Source organism: Larimichthys crocea, chromosome VI (assembly GCF_000972845.2).
Source record: "Larimichthys crocea isolate SSNF chromosome VI, L_crocea_2.0, whole genome shotgun sequence".
Classification (NCBI taxonomy): Eukaryota; Metazoa; Chordata; class Actinopteri; family Sciaenidae; genus Larimichthys; species Larimichthys crocea.
The window spans coordinates 16,596,237-16,613,499 of NC_040016.1; the positions used below are offsets into that span (position 1 = coordinate 16,596,237).

Here is a 17,263-nt window from a genome sequence, read left to right on the forward strand (position 1 = left end):
TGTATTAAAGTTATATTTTATTAGTTTTTTTTATTATTATTTTATTGAATAACGTCTCCCCCATTTTAAACCGCAACCGTTAGCTCGCTACATTGTGTCGTCATCATCTGGCGTTACTATGGTTACTGTCGGCTGTTTTTTTAACTGCCCGTAAAAACCGAAAAGCTGTTAAGATTTCTTTTGTTATTAATAATATTAGTATATTGTAACAGTTTAATTAAAACATAAAACGTTAAGCAGACCAATGCCGCCTCTAACTGCAAATTACCTGCCAATGGTTTCCGCACGGAAGTATTTTGTAAGCGCACACACTACGATGGCAACACGCTCCTGCACGAGTAGTGATGCTTCAGATGAAATAAATGATCCGGGAGCTGCTCCTTATGGAAACTTTATAAACTATTACACCTTCAATCCTCCGGAGAACCGCCTGAGTCTGATTCCAGCCACACTACTTCAGGATTTAGGCTACAGCGACGGCCAACAGACCACACTCATCCTGGACGTGGGGTGTAATTCAGGGGTATGTGATGCAAACTCTGCTTAAACTATTGTTTTTGGACTTGAATGTTCTCTTTAATTCCTTTTTAAACTGACACGTAGTAAGCCAGCATGACACGCATCACATATGTAGTTTGTTTGAATAATATCTGTCCACAGAAGACATGTTTTGTGAGTGAAAGCTGTCCTTTACTTTTCGGCTCTGCAGGAACTGAGTGTTGCCTTTTACGAGCATCTGGTGCAGGGACCTGTGTGCGAACAAGAAGAAGAGTCAAACAGGAGGAGAGTTAACCTCCTGGGCTTTGACTTGGATGAGATCCTTATTGAGCGGGCTCAGCAGGCCAATCCTCTGCCCAGCAACATCTCCTTCATCCCTCTGGACATCATTAAAGACACAGACCAGCTGCAGGATTACCTCAACCAGCACGGCTGCTCCAGCTTCCACCTGTGTCTGTGCCTGGCTGTCACCATGTGGGTCCACCTAAACCACGGAGACTCCGGCCTGCTGCACTTGCTCTCCAGCCTGGCCTCCATCAGCCAGCACATCCTGCTGGAGGCACAGCCCTGGAAGTGCTACCGCTCTGCAGCCCGGCGGCTGAGGAAGCTGGGCCGCTCAGACTTTGACCACTTCAAGAACCTGAAGATCCGCGGGGAAATGGCAGAACATGCCAGGGAGCACCTGGAGAGAAACTGTGGCATGGAGCTCATCCAGAGCTTTGGCAGCACCGCATGGGACCGCAAGCTGCTGCTCTTCAGGAGGAGATGAGACTGACGGACAGGAGTCAGAGTTTTCAGAGACATGCCCAGGAAGACAACACGGGAGAAATCAACTTGGGGAATGGGAGAAAAGTAAAGCTGAACTAATTAGCTGATCAGGATTCATCAGCAATGATTGACAGGTTATTATTTAAGTCACTTCTCAAGCAAAAGTCTTTTCAAATGTAAAGATACAAGTGTGCTCTTGGTCGGACAAAACAAGCAAGGGTGTCATGTTGGGTTTGGCAGCAGGACAAAGACATTTTCATTACAGTTTGTAGACTAAACTACTGATGATGAGTCTATCATGACTATTTTAGACTGAGACCTACAATTATTGTCATTTCGTTCAGTCTATAAAATCTCAGTTTACCAATAAAATAAACATTCATCTGATTATCAAAATCTGCCAATTTGACTTTTGCTTGCAGCTTTAAAGCAGTAGTCTTATAACATGTGACAGAACGTCTGACAACAAAATACATAAGAGCAAAAACTAGGAAATAAGTTCCTAAAAAAGGTTTGTCCTGAAGCGTTTAGTAGTTTTTGACAGAAATCACCAAAATAACCATCTTTAAATAAATCACACCTTTAGGATTCTCTGTGTGATCTGCCTTTGATACCTAATGCAATTTTCTTTTTACTTCCATTTAAACTTATATTCTGTGACTAAAAAAACAACCTTAAAATACTTAGTTTGTGTTGGGTTGTATTCTCTAAACGACACTGCTTACTGATTATCTTCTATGCAATTATTACTGTGCAGAATAAAATGATTAAACTGTTGACCATTATCAAGCAGCTCCTTCCGTATCAGAGCTGACTGAATCACAGTGGTCAATGACACAAAACTTAAAAACACAACATTAATTTTCATCATTTTAATTACAGAATACTAAAAATAACATTACATAAAATGTCTTTTTAAAAGAAACCATTGAATATTACAAAGGTTGTAAATTTTGTAAAGTTAGGATATAAAATCTTTGAACAGTGGTGCATAATTGAAAAGAAAAATAATTTTCATAAAATGTATATATTAACTGTTCTACTACATAAAAAATGAGATGGACACAAATTGCAGACAGACGAGATGAGTAGACACCACCGTTACCGCAGTGAGCTCTCCTTTCGAAGGAAGAAAGACTTGAGATGCACAGCACACACCACAATCAGCTTAAGTTCTCAAGTTATGTCTATGTTCAAAAAAAAAAAAAAAAAATTGGAGGGGAAGGGGGAAAAGTTACCATTTACAACAGAGGGGAAACCAACAAGCTCGAAAGACTACAAAAAGTGACTTGGTGGCTGCTCCCATATTCACACACACACCTCGATGGGTGAAAAACCCGACTAAACTGGCCTTGGTTCCATAAACACATACTGTTTTTCCACAGGTTTAAGCTGTACAAAGAGTTTTTGAGAAACCCCATACTTTAAAATCATTCCACCAAGACAGGGAAATAATGATCAGCTGTCTTTCAGTTTCATAACACAGCCATTCCTAAATCCTACTGTACAAAAGGTCAGTCAGATCCACTGAAAGCTACCATGGTCACACAATTCAAATATCAGGAGGTCAACCTGGAATAGACTATACACAAGAGGAAGGGGAAGGGAGGGGGGCATGCATATTCCAACAGTGTGCTTTCTTTCTGCGATTTACGTCACTCTGTGTCACGTCATCGTCACGAGCCCTTGTTAAGATGTTTCTTTTGTTTTTTTTCTCAAATCAACACCACAGATGCGCTCAAAAAGAAATCACCCATCGAGGACATTCAGAGCCTGTTTGAACCGCAAATGTCCCTCTACATGTACAACACACTGGCCAGTCATGTCCACACAGAGGTATTTCATTAGTCTCCAGCCATTCGGGAGACATGTTGTCACATTTTTGGTAAACAGACATGAGGGTGGGGACAAACAGTTTGTTTAGGTGTTGTTTCAAAACCGTCGAGACCTGGTTTAAAAATCAGGAGTTGCGCTGAGTGGCAGAATCTCTGTTCCTTCTGTGCAGCAGTAGTGGTTTTGTGGGCCCATGAAGACCAGGAAGGTGGGGGAGAGATAAAGAGTGAGTAAGAGAAGGTGGAAAGAGGGAAACAGACAATAACCCAGAGGACATCTCAGAAGACAAAAAAAACACAAAGGGAGCCTGAGACAACAGAGGCATTTGGGAGGAAATGAGGTGAGAGACACCAGCAGAGCTACTTGGGTTTGGCTGGTCTGTTGCTCAGACAGCTGGAGTTTCTTTTCACCAGGGATCCAGGAGAGCTGCTGCTTATCACGTAGGCTAATAATGCTGTTTAGGTTCAAATGAGTCCCCCTGAGTTAGTGCACACGTCAGAGTCAGGCAGGCCTCGCCCGCTTATTCGTTAAGAAATCCACAAAAAAGAAGCATTAAGAAAAAAAAAAAAAAATCAATTCAGCAATTTAATATCAAGCTTACAATTAGCTTTGGAGAGAGAGAGGGAGCCCGTTGTAGTTTTACAAGTCTGTGACTGGGGAAGGATCGAGTCAGTGTTAGTGTGGAGGAGGGCGAGGGGGGAAGTTCAGGCATAAATGCAGCAGCTCCCACAAAGTGGTGCAGCTAACCTCTGAGTCCTGCTCATTTTCTGAAAACTCTGAGAAGTATGCATTTTTTTTTTGTTTGTTTTGTTTTTGTGAATGCAATGTGCGTTATATGTAGTGCCCAACCAGAGACTGGGTTGTGGTGTTTGAGCATGCTCACACTTTGTTTACTGTAATCTGAACGTCGGACATGTTTCTCAAGTGGTCGTTGGTGCGGGTCTGCCCAGCAGGCGAGTGATTGGGGATCTGGTCGGGTGCTGGTGTTGCAGGTTACGCTGACTGTGCATCAGTCAGACAGACAGGTAGGTAGACAGGCAGGTGGGCTGTAATGGAACTCGGGAGCTGAGGCTAAATCAAGGGAGCCGTGTCCATCAAGCCTTTGTTGGGGTCCAGGCTGGCGAAGAAGCGCACGTCCCGGTCCTTGTCGGACTGTAGAGCCATCACAGTCTCCTCCAGCTCGTCAGAGTAGGCACAACCAGGCTCCTTGAAGTATGCTGGACACAAAACACAAGTCACACTTGGTTAAAGTAAAGACCTACCAGCAACACGATATATTAACGATTTGAAACACATCAGCTGTTACACTGGGTGACATGTTCCTTCATTACAATGATCGTGGTCAATATACTGTCGATTCAGAGTTAATCCCACCATCTCACTGCTGAAAAAAATAGTTGTGACCCGTTTTTACATCTTCAGTAAGAACTTTAAGAGCCACAGGCTGGGAAAGTATTGAAAGACTGACTAACACGTGGTCGTTTCGGTCTGTTCAAAAGATTTGTTGGCAATAACAAAAATACAGAGACATTTAATTTGTTCGCATGTTACCTTTCTCCATGACACTCTGTCGTAGAGCCTTGGCTACCAGTACACGGACATTGGCCACAGGGTCTGAGGAGAGGCTAAGCAGGCTGGGCAAGAGGTGTTGGCTGAACTGCTCCATGGGCATGCAGTCCTCCTCCACTATAGCCTACAGATAATACAAGGAAACATTAAAAACATGCAGTCACACAGGCAGTCAGACAGAGGTTGACAAACAGGTTCATGAACAAAGAGTTTTCTACTCTTAGTATTACAGCAATACATAGCTGAGTTAGTCACGTTCTTATCGGTCATCAGGTTCATGTTCAGATGTTTCCTTTATTCTATTAAAACAGTAAGCATCACTTGAAAAAATAAGATATTTTATCTTTACTTATGACTATGTTAAATCCAGTGAGGTAGACAGCCATCTATGTCATTGAAAAAAAACAGGTAAAGAAATAATGCAGGAGCTGCCGCTCCACTACGTAATGTGAGATAAGCGCTATGCACCTGACAGATGAAGGCGAACGCCTGCCGGCCCACCCACTTGGGACAGTGGCAGAACCTGACGGTGAGCTCGTTGATGAAGTTTAGGCCCAGATCACCGGCTCCACATGCATACAGCTTCTGGAGGATCTCTACAACCTGAGGACAGAAAAGGCGAGAGAGTTTCAGAGTTAATCTGAAAAAATGCAAATATGTGTTTCACATTAGACTAATTCACAGAGTTGTGGATGAATAAATTGAGAAGATCAATGTGTCTGTTCAATAGGAAGCTCGGGATAGATAGCTCATTAGCTCAGCTTCCAACAAAGACTGCAAACAGAGGAAACAAAAATCTACCTACCAGCTGGGCATAACTTTATCACATACACACAACACTAAACATCATCGGTGTGACTCATTTCCCTTTTGTTTTAGATTTTCCAGCATTTCTGCTGATCTAACCGTCTATCACAAGTTGCCAAGGTTTTTCCTCACCAGATGTTTCCAGATTCAACACTGTAAACTTACCAGTTTGTACGAGATCCACCTCACCTCCGACACTTTGTCAGAGCACAGAGTGAGCGCTATCTGTCTGAGGTAGTCATACACGTCGTAGTGGCTGTACAACTCGATGATCAAGATCAACTGCCTGAAAGGGGACAGAGAGTGAGCACATCAGTCAGACAAACTTTCCTGTATCCAACCCGCATACATTGGTTATAAGAGCAGAATTCAGTCGTGCTGTAACATCCATGAGAAAGATACAGACTCCTCAGTGTGGACAAGAAAGTGTATTAAAGTGTAAATGTTATTAATCCCAGATTGGAAGAGGAAAAAGCAGACGTACTCTGCCAGCTCATATCTGAATCTCCAGTTGCGACTGTTGTCCGTCACCATGAACTCCTGCAGCTGGTACAAATATTCTCTCCTTTTGTCTGCGTGCAGCAGCTGCGACAAAAAAAAACAAGAGGCACTTGAATGAGTTTAGTTATCGAGCAAAGCTACCAATCAAAGTGTGATTTTCTTCTTTAACTGGAAATCAAATCAGATGAAAAATAATTCATAACCGAGCTGTGAATTCAACCGAAATATTTGTATTTGTGCTGAAATGTTATGTCCCAAACCGAATCTTTACTAGCCTCCTGCTCTGTGGTGCTCAACCTTACTCATCTTACTGTGTTCAGCAGTCTATAGATCTGTGTTCTCACCTTGAGGAAGTCATAGAGGTGTTTGAGCACGCCGATGCGGACCTCGTCCAAGTCTTTGAGGAAACCATTGAAGATGGGCACCAGATCGGCTGCTGTCAGCTGGTCTCCCAGAATAACCGCCAACTCATGGATGGAGAATGCCAGCGTACGCCGCACCTTCCACTGAGAGTGTGACGGCAGGAGGAAAAGAAACATAGAAAGGACTGAGTTTAAACTGGAAAAACAACAACGCATTCATTTATTCATGTAGCTTGACATTTATATGAACCCGTCCAGTGACTGGCAGTGCAGTGTTGTCATGCCGACAGTGACATTCAGTGTGTGTGTGATGAAGTAATGAGCACCAGCGTGACTGAGTGGCGTCACGCAGTCTCTGGCTGCTGTGAAGTGAAGCAACGCTTCCTCTAGATTTCCCTTTCCCTTTCCCGCCCTCACGCATTAGTACAAAATGTGCTGTTACTCAAGGACATTGCTAAAATCTGTGAAGAAAGAGAAACACGGGCAGCACATTAAAACAAGTGACCCTCGCTCACTTCTGCTCTGCTGCTTTGACTGAAATGAGCTGGATTTCAACACTATAGCGGATATAAAGTTTGAGAAAACACTGATGGTGCACAGACTCAGGGACCACAGGTAAACGCAGAGAAACATGACGGCCAACAGACAACAGGCTGCATTCTCGCCGTGATCTACGAGCTGTTGAGCGCTCCACTTCCTCGCCGAGTGTAGCCAGTATTCCCACATAAGAGATTAACGTCTTCACGTCCAGAAATACTCCACCACGCCAGTGAGGGCGAACGTCCCTACAGCCTGGGAGAAAGCAGCAGCTCTCTTGGCAACAGTATGTGTGCATCCTTGCCACAACGAAAGAGAAAACACGAGTACACTCCGTACAATCATTTCGTTGTTTGTTTGTGTATATGTTCCAGAGGACTGCACCGTTTAACGGGTTTAATCTGATATTTTGTGATTATCTATTTTGTTTTCTGGGGTCAAATGTAATTATTCAATCATATGTAATTTTGCTTTGGCAACCATGTAACCTCAACATTTGCGCCAATAAACTGAAGTAATCCAATAAAGCGATCACGAAAATGACTGTGGCAGATGTTTTAGATTTTCTCAAACCAAGAACAATAAAAGCCAAGAAGAGGGGTAGAGACCGACTGATTATTGATCTTAATCATCATCAACACAAAACGCTGTTTGCTTCTTTAATTAATTAATAGACTTGATTGTTAAAATACATGATTATCCATACTGCACCACAGAGTCTTTGATAAAGGAGAAACCTTTGATACCAAAGCTGTTTGTTTATCATTGATGTTTGGACTTCCAACAACACGTCACAGTATCATAATAACACTGTTAAGCAGTCTATGAGTTTATGAACCAATATACCAGTTCAGTGTACTCCAGAGCTACAAAAAAAAAAAACAGCTTATTCTCATCTCTGAGGCAGCGAACTAACCCCACAATACACTTATAATTCCCCCTGTCTCTGCCTACCTGCACATCAGTAGCGAGGGTTTCATATGTGTCCTTGAGGCAGTGCCAGTTCTGTCTTCCCAGAGTGAGCGCTACCCCAGGCAGGCTGAAGGCACAGTGTTTGGCTATCTCTGTATCCACTGTCTGGGCCCGGGCTGGGTCCGTCATAGAGAGGTACTGATCCAACAGCTGCTGGGGGATGACATTCTGGTGACAGAGCGAGAGATTATGGAGTGTGATTATCAAAGAGGGATGGGATGCACAGGGAGACGTTACCGCCCGCAAGGTCTGATCAATATTTCCAGGAGAGAAGTGCTGACTGACCTGGATCTTAGGCTTATCCTCAGGCACTGGGCTGTGAGCAGAGTCTTCCTTTCCCTCCTCCTCCACACTCTCGATCAATTCAGACTCCTGAGGGAAAACGCAAATCAAGGCAAATTTCATGTCACTCTTCTGAATTCTTCATAGATTCACAAGACCAAAAGCCTGATTTATAGCCAAGTGAACACATCTTCTGTTCAGTTTTGGAGAGATTTCTGCATATATCTTTTTTTCACTGGTTTGTAGTGGGCTCAGCTCAAAAAAAAGACAAATATTTCAGTGCAGCAATCAGGATCTAAATCAAAATCTACAGTGTCAGTGACAGTTGTGGGGTTGTTTGCTTGTGTTGCCAGCCCACAGCCAGTAAAATCTGATCAGAACACACCCACACAAACACATGAATTAGATAAACTAAGTTTTACTGTTAAGCTCGTAAATAATCAGATCCTAAGCTATAAAATTAAAAACCTATGCTGTCGCCACGTACTGCAGAGCTACTGCTGTGTGAAGTATAAATCCATCTCAATCTAGTATATGTAAAATATATCTGTTCAGTCATGTAGCACTACAAAGATCTGAATTTTTTCGTACTAGAACAGGGGAGCCAGGAGGAGACTCTTCCTGGTCCTCCTGGTCTTCCTGGTCCTCCAGGGGCTCCGTCTGCGTCTCTTCGTCTCCTTGCTCCTGGACAGGGCTTGACTCCGAGGCCGGCGGAGTTTCCATCATTTGCTCCTCTTCTGTGGGACTCTCTTCACTTTCCGACTGGACCTCCACAGATCTGCTCTCTACAGACGGGCTGTCGTCATTGCTCTCAGGCTGCTCTTCTGGCTGGGGTTCAGTCGGGCTGTCGTCTGTTGGACTGTCGTCTCCTGGGCTGTCGAGCTGGGCTGCCTTCAGAGCTGCTGACAACACCCGGACTTGAGCTGGAGGGAGAGTCATAAACGGCTCAATCTACATGCCAATACACTGACAAAAATCTACAGCTAATCATACATATTCTGGCTCTGTATACCCACCTTGCACATCAGGGTCATCCATGTGCGGTTGCAAACAGTCCAAGACCTTCTGGATCTGGTCGCTGGTAGCTTTGCCAGGGCTGGACTTGGAATCAGGACAATTATCTTGAGGTTCCTCCTCTTCCTCTTCCTCCTTCTTTATCACTTCCGCTGATTTTTGACAACTTAGCATCTCCAGTTCTCCACTGATGTCTGGTAAAGGAGATCTCCAGTAGTGGAAAGAATTAAAGTTCTCGTCTGTGTGCTCCGTTTCTTTTGTGTTCTTAGCGTTGTTTGTAGACGTCGGGCTGTTTGAGTGGGTGAAGCCGCCATGCATCTCTCTGGAAACCAAAGTATGGTTGTCGTCGAAGTTGTGCATTTCCTCGCTGTCCACCATCGACACGTGCTCTGGGGACGGTGTGGCGCGGCCATCCTGATTAGGAGGTGTGTGAGCGATGGTTCTTTCTGTGTGGCAGCCGCTGATGTCCGAGCAGTTCAGAGAGTTTAGGGAGCAGTCACTGAAATGAGCAACAAAATATATAAAGAAATACTCAAGGAAATCCTCCTGTCAAAAAAACAGATTGGTGAGTCACAATTGATGAGTTTTCAACAGAAACCTTAAATCCTAGTTTAAAATTGACTGTCAGAGTGAAAATTTAAGAAATAGACTCAATTTTTAAATTGTACAACGTTCCTCTAGACGTAACACGACTTAGGTTAAAAAAAAGAAAATCAATCACGGAAAAACACATCGACGAGTCTTTCTGCAGATAAACCTTTAAACAAAAGGAAGAAACTGGTCCGACCTGATCAGAGCTGACTTATGACCGGCATCTATAAGATCTTTGATGCAACGACACAAAACTCAGATATTCCTCTAGTGGCACACGTTATTAGAATTTCTCAGTACACTAAATAATATAAAAATAAAATTTCTGCCTAACTTTGAGCTACTAAGAACAAAGAGTCCAATATTATTTGAACAAACCAAAAACAGGCACATGATTCAATCAGCTGTTGTTTCAGTGGTGGGCGTACCTGTCCAATGTACACCTGGGGACCTCTAGTAGGGCGCCGTCCTCTCTGAAGTGAAGGCCTGTGCTGGAGGGATTAGCAAAGGTGGAGATGAAGCGTCCCAGAGACTGAAAGGCAGCCTGTCGCACCTAAAGGTGTGGCAGAGATCGAAACTGTTAGTTTTAGCATGACAGACATTTTTTGTAACTCTTAAAGCTTATTTGCTTTGGAGCTTAACCTGATCAGGATTATTTGCATGTGGCTCCATTTTAAGAGCCGGACACACTCCAAAATAGTACACAGTTGAGGACAGTGGGACTGCATGCAGTTCTGTTTATAGTACACTGGGTGTCTGCATACACAGACAAGTTCAAACATGTCCATGCGCCTATAAATCCTGAGCTCCATGTGGACCCACGTGGATGTGCAAAGTACAGATTGAGCTTTAGTCTGCAGACCCTTTAAAACCAAAACAACGACATCCTTTAAGCGTCAAGCCTCGTTTATGATGATCTTTATGTCAAGTGGTGCAACATTTCCGTGATTCACCATTTCTCATCAGTTGCCACATGTCATTTGCACCATTTCTTCTTTGACGTTGCCTTTTTTAGATTTCAAAACATTCGATAAGGCGCACGGCTCAAAATCCGGAACAAGAAAATGCAGTCGTGAGAAAAAAACACTTCTAGATCAAAGCAACAACTGCTCTATTTCTTTTTAGTACACAGGAAGTTAAGCATTAAAGCACTGTTAGTTTTATGCAACCACATGAATAATAAATACTCCTGTGTGTGTGTGTGTGTGTGTGTGTGTGTGTGAGTCTTACCCAGCGAGACTGGTCACTGATGAGGCTAATGAACAGGGGGGACAGTTTTGCACGTCGCACCTCGGGTGAGGTGGAATTGGAGACCATCATGAAGCACTCGGCACAGGCTTTCCTGATGCCCCACAGACTGTCTGAGCACAGATCGAAGAACTTGGGCATCTACGTTAAAAACAAAACCATGTCAGCATAACTTCAAAGTGACAGTGAGTGTTTGAGCTGTGAAGGGACTAAATGCAACGCGCTGTTAGAAGACTATCACATAATGAAAATGTAAAATGTGGTTTTGGATTTTTCAGTCAAAGAAAATAAGTCTTGCAGCTTCATACCAGTAGTTTTTCTGTGGCTTCTTGACCCACAATAGAGCAAAACTCTCCGAAATTGGCTGCACAGACCTGTAAGACAAAATACAAACATAATATTGAACAACAAGGTAAAGTTAAAGTGTCAAATAAATGTGGTAATAACGCTCAAAAAATTATTCACAACATTTCACCACTTCTGCCACATCTAAATACCTTTCCACAACTGGCACCAGTCATGCCAGAGAATTAACATTCCTCACAGAAAAACAACAGCGTAGTGTCAGCTGAGGTGATGCACAAACAGAATTACGGCTAACTCACAGTGTTATTCAATTTATCCTGACAGAACACAATTAAACTCCAGCACAAGGAGGTGTTTGCTCTGTTGTGACTTCAGTCTTAAACATCTCACAGGATCATAATCATACAGTTTCCCAGTCTGTTATATACAACTTGACCTTAAGAGGAGATGAAAAGGGTTTGGAAGTCGTTACCTTGCGAACTTGAAAGAGTCTGGCGTCGCTGCACAGGTCACAGAAGCGTGGCAGCAGTAGATGCTCCACTGTGTCTTTGCTCAACATGGTGACAACTTTGCACATGATCTGTCAGAGGAGGTATATGAAGAGGATTACGAGGAGCAGGAATCTGCTTCTGATTTGAATTGTGTAATGTGAACAAGGTAACACCTAAATACAAACAAAAACTGCATTCCATTTTTAAATTAGGTGTTTTACATTTTTTAAATTAATTAAAACAAATGCATTCTTTCAAACTCTGACTATAAAACATGAAAAATTACGCTTTATATAATCTAAAAACAGTCTTTGCTGGCCTCGATGAACATCCATCAAAATAGACTCAAATGTTTTTAGACCGGTGTATCAGATAAAAAGGCAGTGACTGATAGTAAAATAAGGAAACCCTCTGCGCCTCTCAGCCTGCATTGATCTTGTATCCTTTTAATAGCTGAGCCACTGAATATACCTGTAGTTCAAGAGCAGTTTGTCTCGTACCACATGGCTCGATGTGGCAGGAGCTTTTTTAAATAAATGTCTTGCTTAAAAAAAAGGTTAAAGACAAGTTTCTTACAGCAACTGCCTCGATTTTGTAGTCATCGTCACTGCTGGGTTCTGTGAGTTCAAGCAGAACTGGACAAACTTTGGTCTCCATATCAGCTTTAGAGATGAGGCCCTGCTCCAACAGAACGAGCAGCGCTGCCTGGCTCGTCTTCCGCACCTGAAAAAAGGGAAAGAAGTTAAAAAACAGTTTTAAAACTCACTGTAAATAGATTAATCTTTTATTTCCTCAAAAGCTGAGAAAATGAGCTTACAGAAAATAAGTAGCACAACCTACCTGATTATTTGGATCAGTGAGATATCGGACTACAATGGGCACCAAGTATCTGGAGAAAGCTGCTGGGAAGTTGGGCCGACTCTCGTGTAAGAACATAGCGATGTTGGGGACCTGCTCCATCAGTTCAGCTCGCACTGTGGGCTCTGAATACACACATTAAAGTATACGCTTAATCGAGCGTTATGTGCTTGCAACTGTGTAAACAAATTCCTTAAAGAGTTTAATTGCATTTAATGAAGAAGAGAGATTTTTTTTTAAAAGAGAGAAAGTCGCAGAATAATCTGGAGAAAAGGCAACTAAATAGATGAAAGGAAAATGCATCTACCTCCATCTTCTGACATTCTGGCAACTGTCTCCATCACACTGATAAAGTCATTTTCATTGTCACTGAATTCTCGAAGCACATCAAGCAGGCCACGAGCCACGATCTGCCTAGAAAGCAACAGGAGCATCAGGTTAGTAGACTGCCTGCCAATACCTACAAGTGCTGAAGGCACGTAGCGTAACACGCAGCACTGACAGAGCTGTCAAGTACATGACACGCACATGTACTTGGAAATGACAGAGGGCTTGAACCCTGCAAAGCTGAGCATGAAAAGCATGAAGACAGGAACTAAACAGTGTGGGGGCAACAGAGCAGCATTAAATGTTTGCAGAGGCACAGTGTTTGGACTAATCAAAAAGCTGGCAGGCTCACAAGAAATATACGTGAACCAAAAAGAGTCTTCAGTTAGAAACACTACAAATCTAGGACTAGCACTGTTAACCTAATGCCATGTTCAGACAGACACCATCCACCCAGGGCTCAACTTTAAGTCTTCTGGAATTCCTCCACTACTGAGTTGAAACAGGTATGTGATTAGTAAATACACAGGAATGCACGCAGTCATCCAGATGACTACACATCTAGGGATGACTTTAGATCAGGCCATGTGTTAATGTCACATCTAAATTTTCCGATGTGGGGTTATAATACAATTTAGCCTTTATTGAATATAATTTATACAATGAATATGAAGGAAAGAATGTGAAATAACAACAACGGATGACTGCGACATCAAGCCGTGATGTGTATGAGCCATAAAACCTTTTAGCAGCGATTTCCTCCACAATCAGTGAACACTCATAAAACATTTACTCATTTAGAGAGCATAAAAACAACAGCAGAACACAATTTGTTTAACTGTAAAATGAGATGAAGTTTGTTTAAATATCTGGCCATGTCTAATTCATCTTTTTTTTTTTTTTTTAACAAGAAGTGACACCTCTGTGTCATGTGCCAGATGTTTCCTTGATCAGTTCCACTAGGTTGCAGATGTTTCCTTGTTACTAAGACTGTGTGATATCATGATGCTTTCAATAAAAATCAACGTATGGACATATCTACACAACCGCAGGTAAATTTGACAGTTCACACGTCAAACAGGGTTAGGTCCAAACTAACTATTTTATTGTTTTTTTGTTTTTATAAGGTTAGCTTGCTTGATTCTCTTTTAGGGAGTAAAAAAAAAATATATCGCTATGTTAATGATATATATTGAAGATTACTTCATGCTCAAAGACACATGATCACTGAGAAATAGTATCCTTAGTGTAGATGGAAGGCCGCAATGTGGAAAAAGGATGCCTAATCACATTTGTGTGGACACAGCCAAGGTCAGGAGGGATTAAAGCATTATTCTGTCTTTTTTTGTGATGTGTAACTGTACATCTGCGACTTCTACAATGCAGGCTTTGTAGGGATATCTTTACTTTCAAGCTCAATTAAAGCAGCTGTTTAAAGTAGAAGTAGAAAAAGGTAATGGAAGGAGTTCTGGTTAAAAATTTAGGCAGGTCAAATGTGGTTAAAAACATGTTTTCTGCCCTACAATATGCATCACACTACGCAGTTTGACAATGTATCTTCACAACTCAAAACCACTCATGAGCATCCCACTGTCTGTCTCATATGTGGCATTTTTGTGTTTGAGCGTCGACCACGGGGCTCCACTTACCTGTTGAACACATTCTCACTGAAGGCATACTTCTCTAGCCTCCCGAGGGGAGTCAGGTTGTCTTGTCCTGCATCGAGGAAGGCTGTGATGCGGATGCCGTCGCACTCTGAGCCATAGTCATCAAATCCAACTGTGGGATTGAAAAGATATAGGACTTTACAGTTGTGCAAGCATCTCTGAAGCACACTACAAAAACAAACCGTTTGAACGAGGACTGACAGATGCACCACAGTAGTCATAGTACCGTGTTGAAGATACTGAGTCAGACTAAATGTCAGGACTTTCAATGTGTGAATACGGCAGAAAGCCGCAAGTCTAACTGATTATTCAATTTAAATGTTCCAGCCACAAATACACACTGGCTTTGCAGTTGGATCTAAACTGTATTTCATCACCCTAGCTAATGCAGGCGACGGGGACTGCTGGGTCGGTATAACAGCTAATAATAGCGTGGTGTAAAACCCTGAAATACTGTTGACAGCTTTAAATTTCACACGGGTGAATGGGGTTGCCCAGAAAGAAGACACTTCCAAACACCTCCATGCTAAAAGGAGGGAAAACAAAGTTGCACATGCTTGCAAAGGAATGAATCCATCAGTCCAGGTTTCGTGAACAAATTAAACCACAGTACTTACAGTCATCCAAATCGTCATGGCCATCTTCAAAATATAAAGATAGACCTGCAAGGATAAGACAATTAGAGGGGAAATCCTCGGTGGCAAACGTGTCATCAACATACCATCCCTCAAAAACACCACTCCCCCGACAGAATGAAAGGAGCTCCGGGCTGGCAGGTTTACAAGCAGACAATTACGGAGACGGGACAAAGTCTCCTTCAGTCTATTCACGTGACGGTAAAGTGAGGAAGAAATCAAAACAAGTCAGTAAACAGAAACGACACAACGTCTTAGTTGATACGTTATTTAAATACAGCACATGAATTAGTCGTTGACCCAGCGAGTCATGTGCACGTCCACCAAACCCAACAGAGGCGTCGGATCCTACAAATATAATGTCCACACACACCTTTCATTTCCTACATGCAAGTTTCGCCAGAGGAAGGACGTGTGACTAATAAGAAGCTCTAATTTAAATCTGCAAACAGGAGACACTTTACCCACCACATGACACCTTTAGGTGCAATTTATTATTTTCACTGCCTGTTATTTTATCTATTTACAGCTGACATTTGTGTTTGTTGTGCGTAATATTTAATAAGTTTAATTTTAGTTTTTTTAATGCTTCGTTTTGAATAAAATTTATGATTTAAAAAGGTTATCTACCTTTTTAAATCATAAATTTTATTCAAAGAGAGTAGAGTCGTATCTGAGCTCAAACACTTGAGAATTGAGACAATTTCTGTTCCCACAAATAAAGCTACAAACAGGGAACTAAATCAGAGTTATTATGTGGATGAAAATGACATATTCCGTTTGTTTTTCCTCACACAGGGACAACACATGCATTGTCTGCTGTCTAATGTGATTTTTTACATCTATCAGTCTTAATTCTCCTACAAATCATTTTTAATGCCGACTGAAGACGGAGCTTTCAGTCTGGCTTCCCATTATCACCACACGCTAAGCAGCTCATTTCCATTGACTTTAACGTGACATACTGACAATACTTCGATACTTTCTTTCTTGGTTTTGTTTTCAAACACCACTCAGCCACACATAGAGGAACAATAACAAAGAGTGGGGCAGTCGAAAGAAGAGCCCAGAAGGAGACACATGGTGGTGGGGAACGGCTAATGTCTGTGTTTACAGCTGGGCAAATGTGCTTCAAATAGAAAAACAACTCCCGAAAAAAGATACATTAAATATGACGTTTGGTGCTCGGAGTAAGAGGCTGGTTCAACATCACACCCGGAGGCATGCTGGCAGAGAGCAGCATCTCCCCTTTGTTGCGGTGTGAAGCAGGATTTGGTCAGCTTAGGGCTGAAAATGACTTTAGCAATCAGGGCTAACGTCGGCTAGGTCAACTCGCTAGCCTTTGGCATGGCAACAGTTCGACAATAAACCGGCTGAGAGCGGGAGATAAAGTCTGACTACACGAGAGAGATGGTTTACAAACTCGTCTACACGTACTGAGCGGCCACACGTTCAAACGTGGCCCTCTTAAAAGTCACACATTTCGATATGAGTAGCTTTTCGTGAGCTAGCTGGCAGGCTAGCAGCGCTAAGTTTGCTAACACCAGCCCTTTCGCTTGACTCGGCTCGGCTCGGCTTAGCTCGCCTTTAGCCCGGGAACAGCACAAATACAGCGAAGTGCGAGGCCTTTGCTTTATCTATTCAGCATCCAAACACCGCTTCATAAGTAGCGACAAAGTGTGGGAGGAAAACAGTGTTTTTTAAAAAAGTGCCATTACCTGCCATCTTGAGTCTCGGCTCGGCTCGGCTCGGCTCGGCTCTGCAGGCTTGCCGTCCCGTGTGGGCTGTCACCGCCGCACAGCTGTCACTCAAACAAGGCAGCAAACTACTTCCTGAAAGTACTTCCTAACGCTGCAGGTTTGCCGGTTGATTGTGTTTTTATTTTTTTAAAACAATTAAGCGATAGCCCCCTTTTTTTCCAGCTGGGGGCACAAACCCGACATAACTGAGCGTTAATACAGCCTGTGGGCTTTGTGTTATCATCGGACAAAAAAAAA

At 42.7% G+C, this 17,263-nt stretch overlaps 2 protein-coding genes across 2 annotated transcripts; one reads left to right on the forward strand and one right to left on the reverse strand.

Moving 5' to 3' along the window:
- Positions 1 to 105: 105 nt before the first annotated feature.
- bcdin3d (BCDIN3 domain containing) lies at positions 106 to 3,671 on the forward strand. Its single transcript, XM_010742651.3, has 2 exons — positions 106 to 523; positions 710 to 3,671. Exons 1-2 carry the CDS (start codon positions 245 to 247, stop codon positions 1,265 to 1,267), a joined length of 837 nt encoding a protein of 278 aa, XP_010740953.3. The 5' UTR covers positions 106 to 244; the 3' UTR covers positions 1,268 to 3,671.
- ppp4r1l (protein phosphatase 4, regulatory subunit 1-like) lies at positions 2,973 to 17,237 on the reverse strand. Its single transcript, XM_027279806.1, has 20 exons — positions 16,985 to 17,237; positions 15,249 to 15,293; positions 14,614 to 14,743; positions 12,945 to 13,051; positions 12,620 to 12,762; positions 12,356 to 12,502; positions 11,761 to 11,868; positions 11,291 to 11,356; positions 10,965 to 11,123; positions 10,163 to 10,287; positions 9,146 to 9,642; positions 8,721 to 9,052; positions 8,133 to 8,219; positions 7,830 to 8,015; positions 6,321 to 6,482; positions 5,960 to 6,060; positions 5,641 to 5,761; positions 5,137 to 5,271; positions 4,651 to 4,792; positions 2,973 to 4,316 (listed from the first exon to the last, which is right to left on the reverse strand). The coding sequence occupies exons 1-20, from the start codon at positions 16,989 to 16,991 to the stop codon at positions 4,171 to 4,173; spliced, it is 2,946 nt and encodes a 981-aa protein (XP_027135607.1). The 5' UTR covers positions 16,992 to 17,237; the 3' UTR covers positions 2,973 to 4,170.
- Positions 17,238 to 17,263: the final 26 nt, after the last annotated feature.

What these genes read in the sequence shown, in the direction of transcription:
- bcdin3d (XM_010742651.3), top strand. Translation starts at nt 245, where the DNA reads ATGCCGCCTCTAACTGCAAATTACCTGCCAATGGTTTCCGCACGGAAG. An exon ending in ACGTGGGGTGTAATTCAGGG is followed by an intron (nt 524 to 709) that starts GTATGTGATGCA and finishes TCGGCTCTGCAG; the next exon opens with GAACTGAGTGTTGCCTTTTA.
- ppp4r1l (XM_027279806.1), bottom strand. An exon ending in CCATGACGATTTGGATGACT is followed by an intron (nt 14,744 to 15,248) that starts GTAAGTACTGTG and finishes TCAATCCCACAG; the next exon opens with TTGGATTTGATGACTATGGC. An exon ending in GGATGACCCTGATGTGCAAG is followed by an intron (nt 9,053 to 9,145) that starts GTGGGTATACAG and finishes CTCTCCCTCCAG; the next exon opens with CTCAAGTCCGGGTGTTGTCA.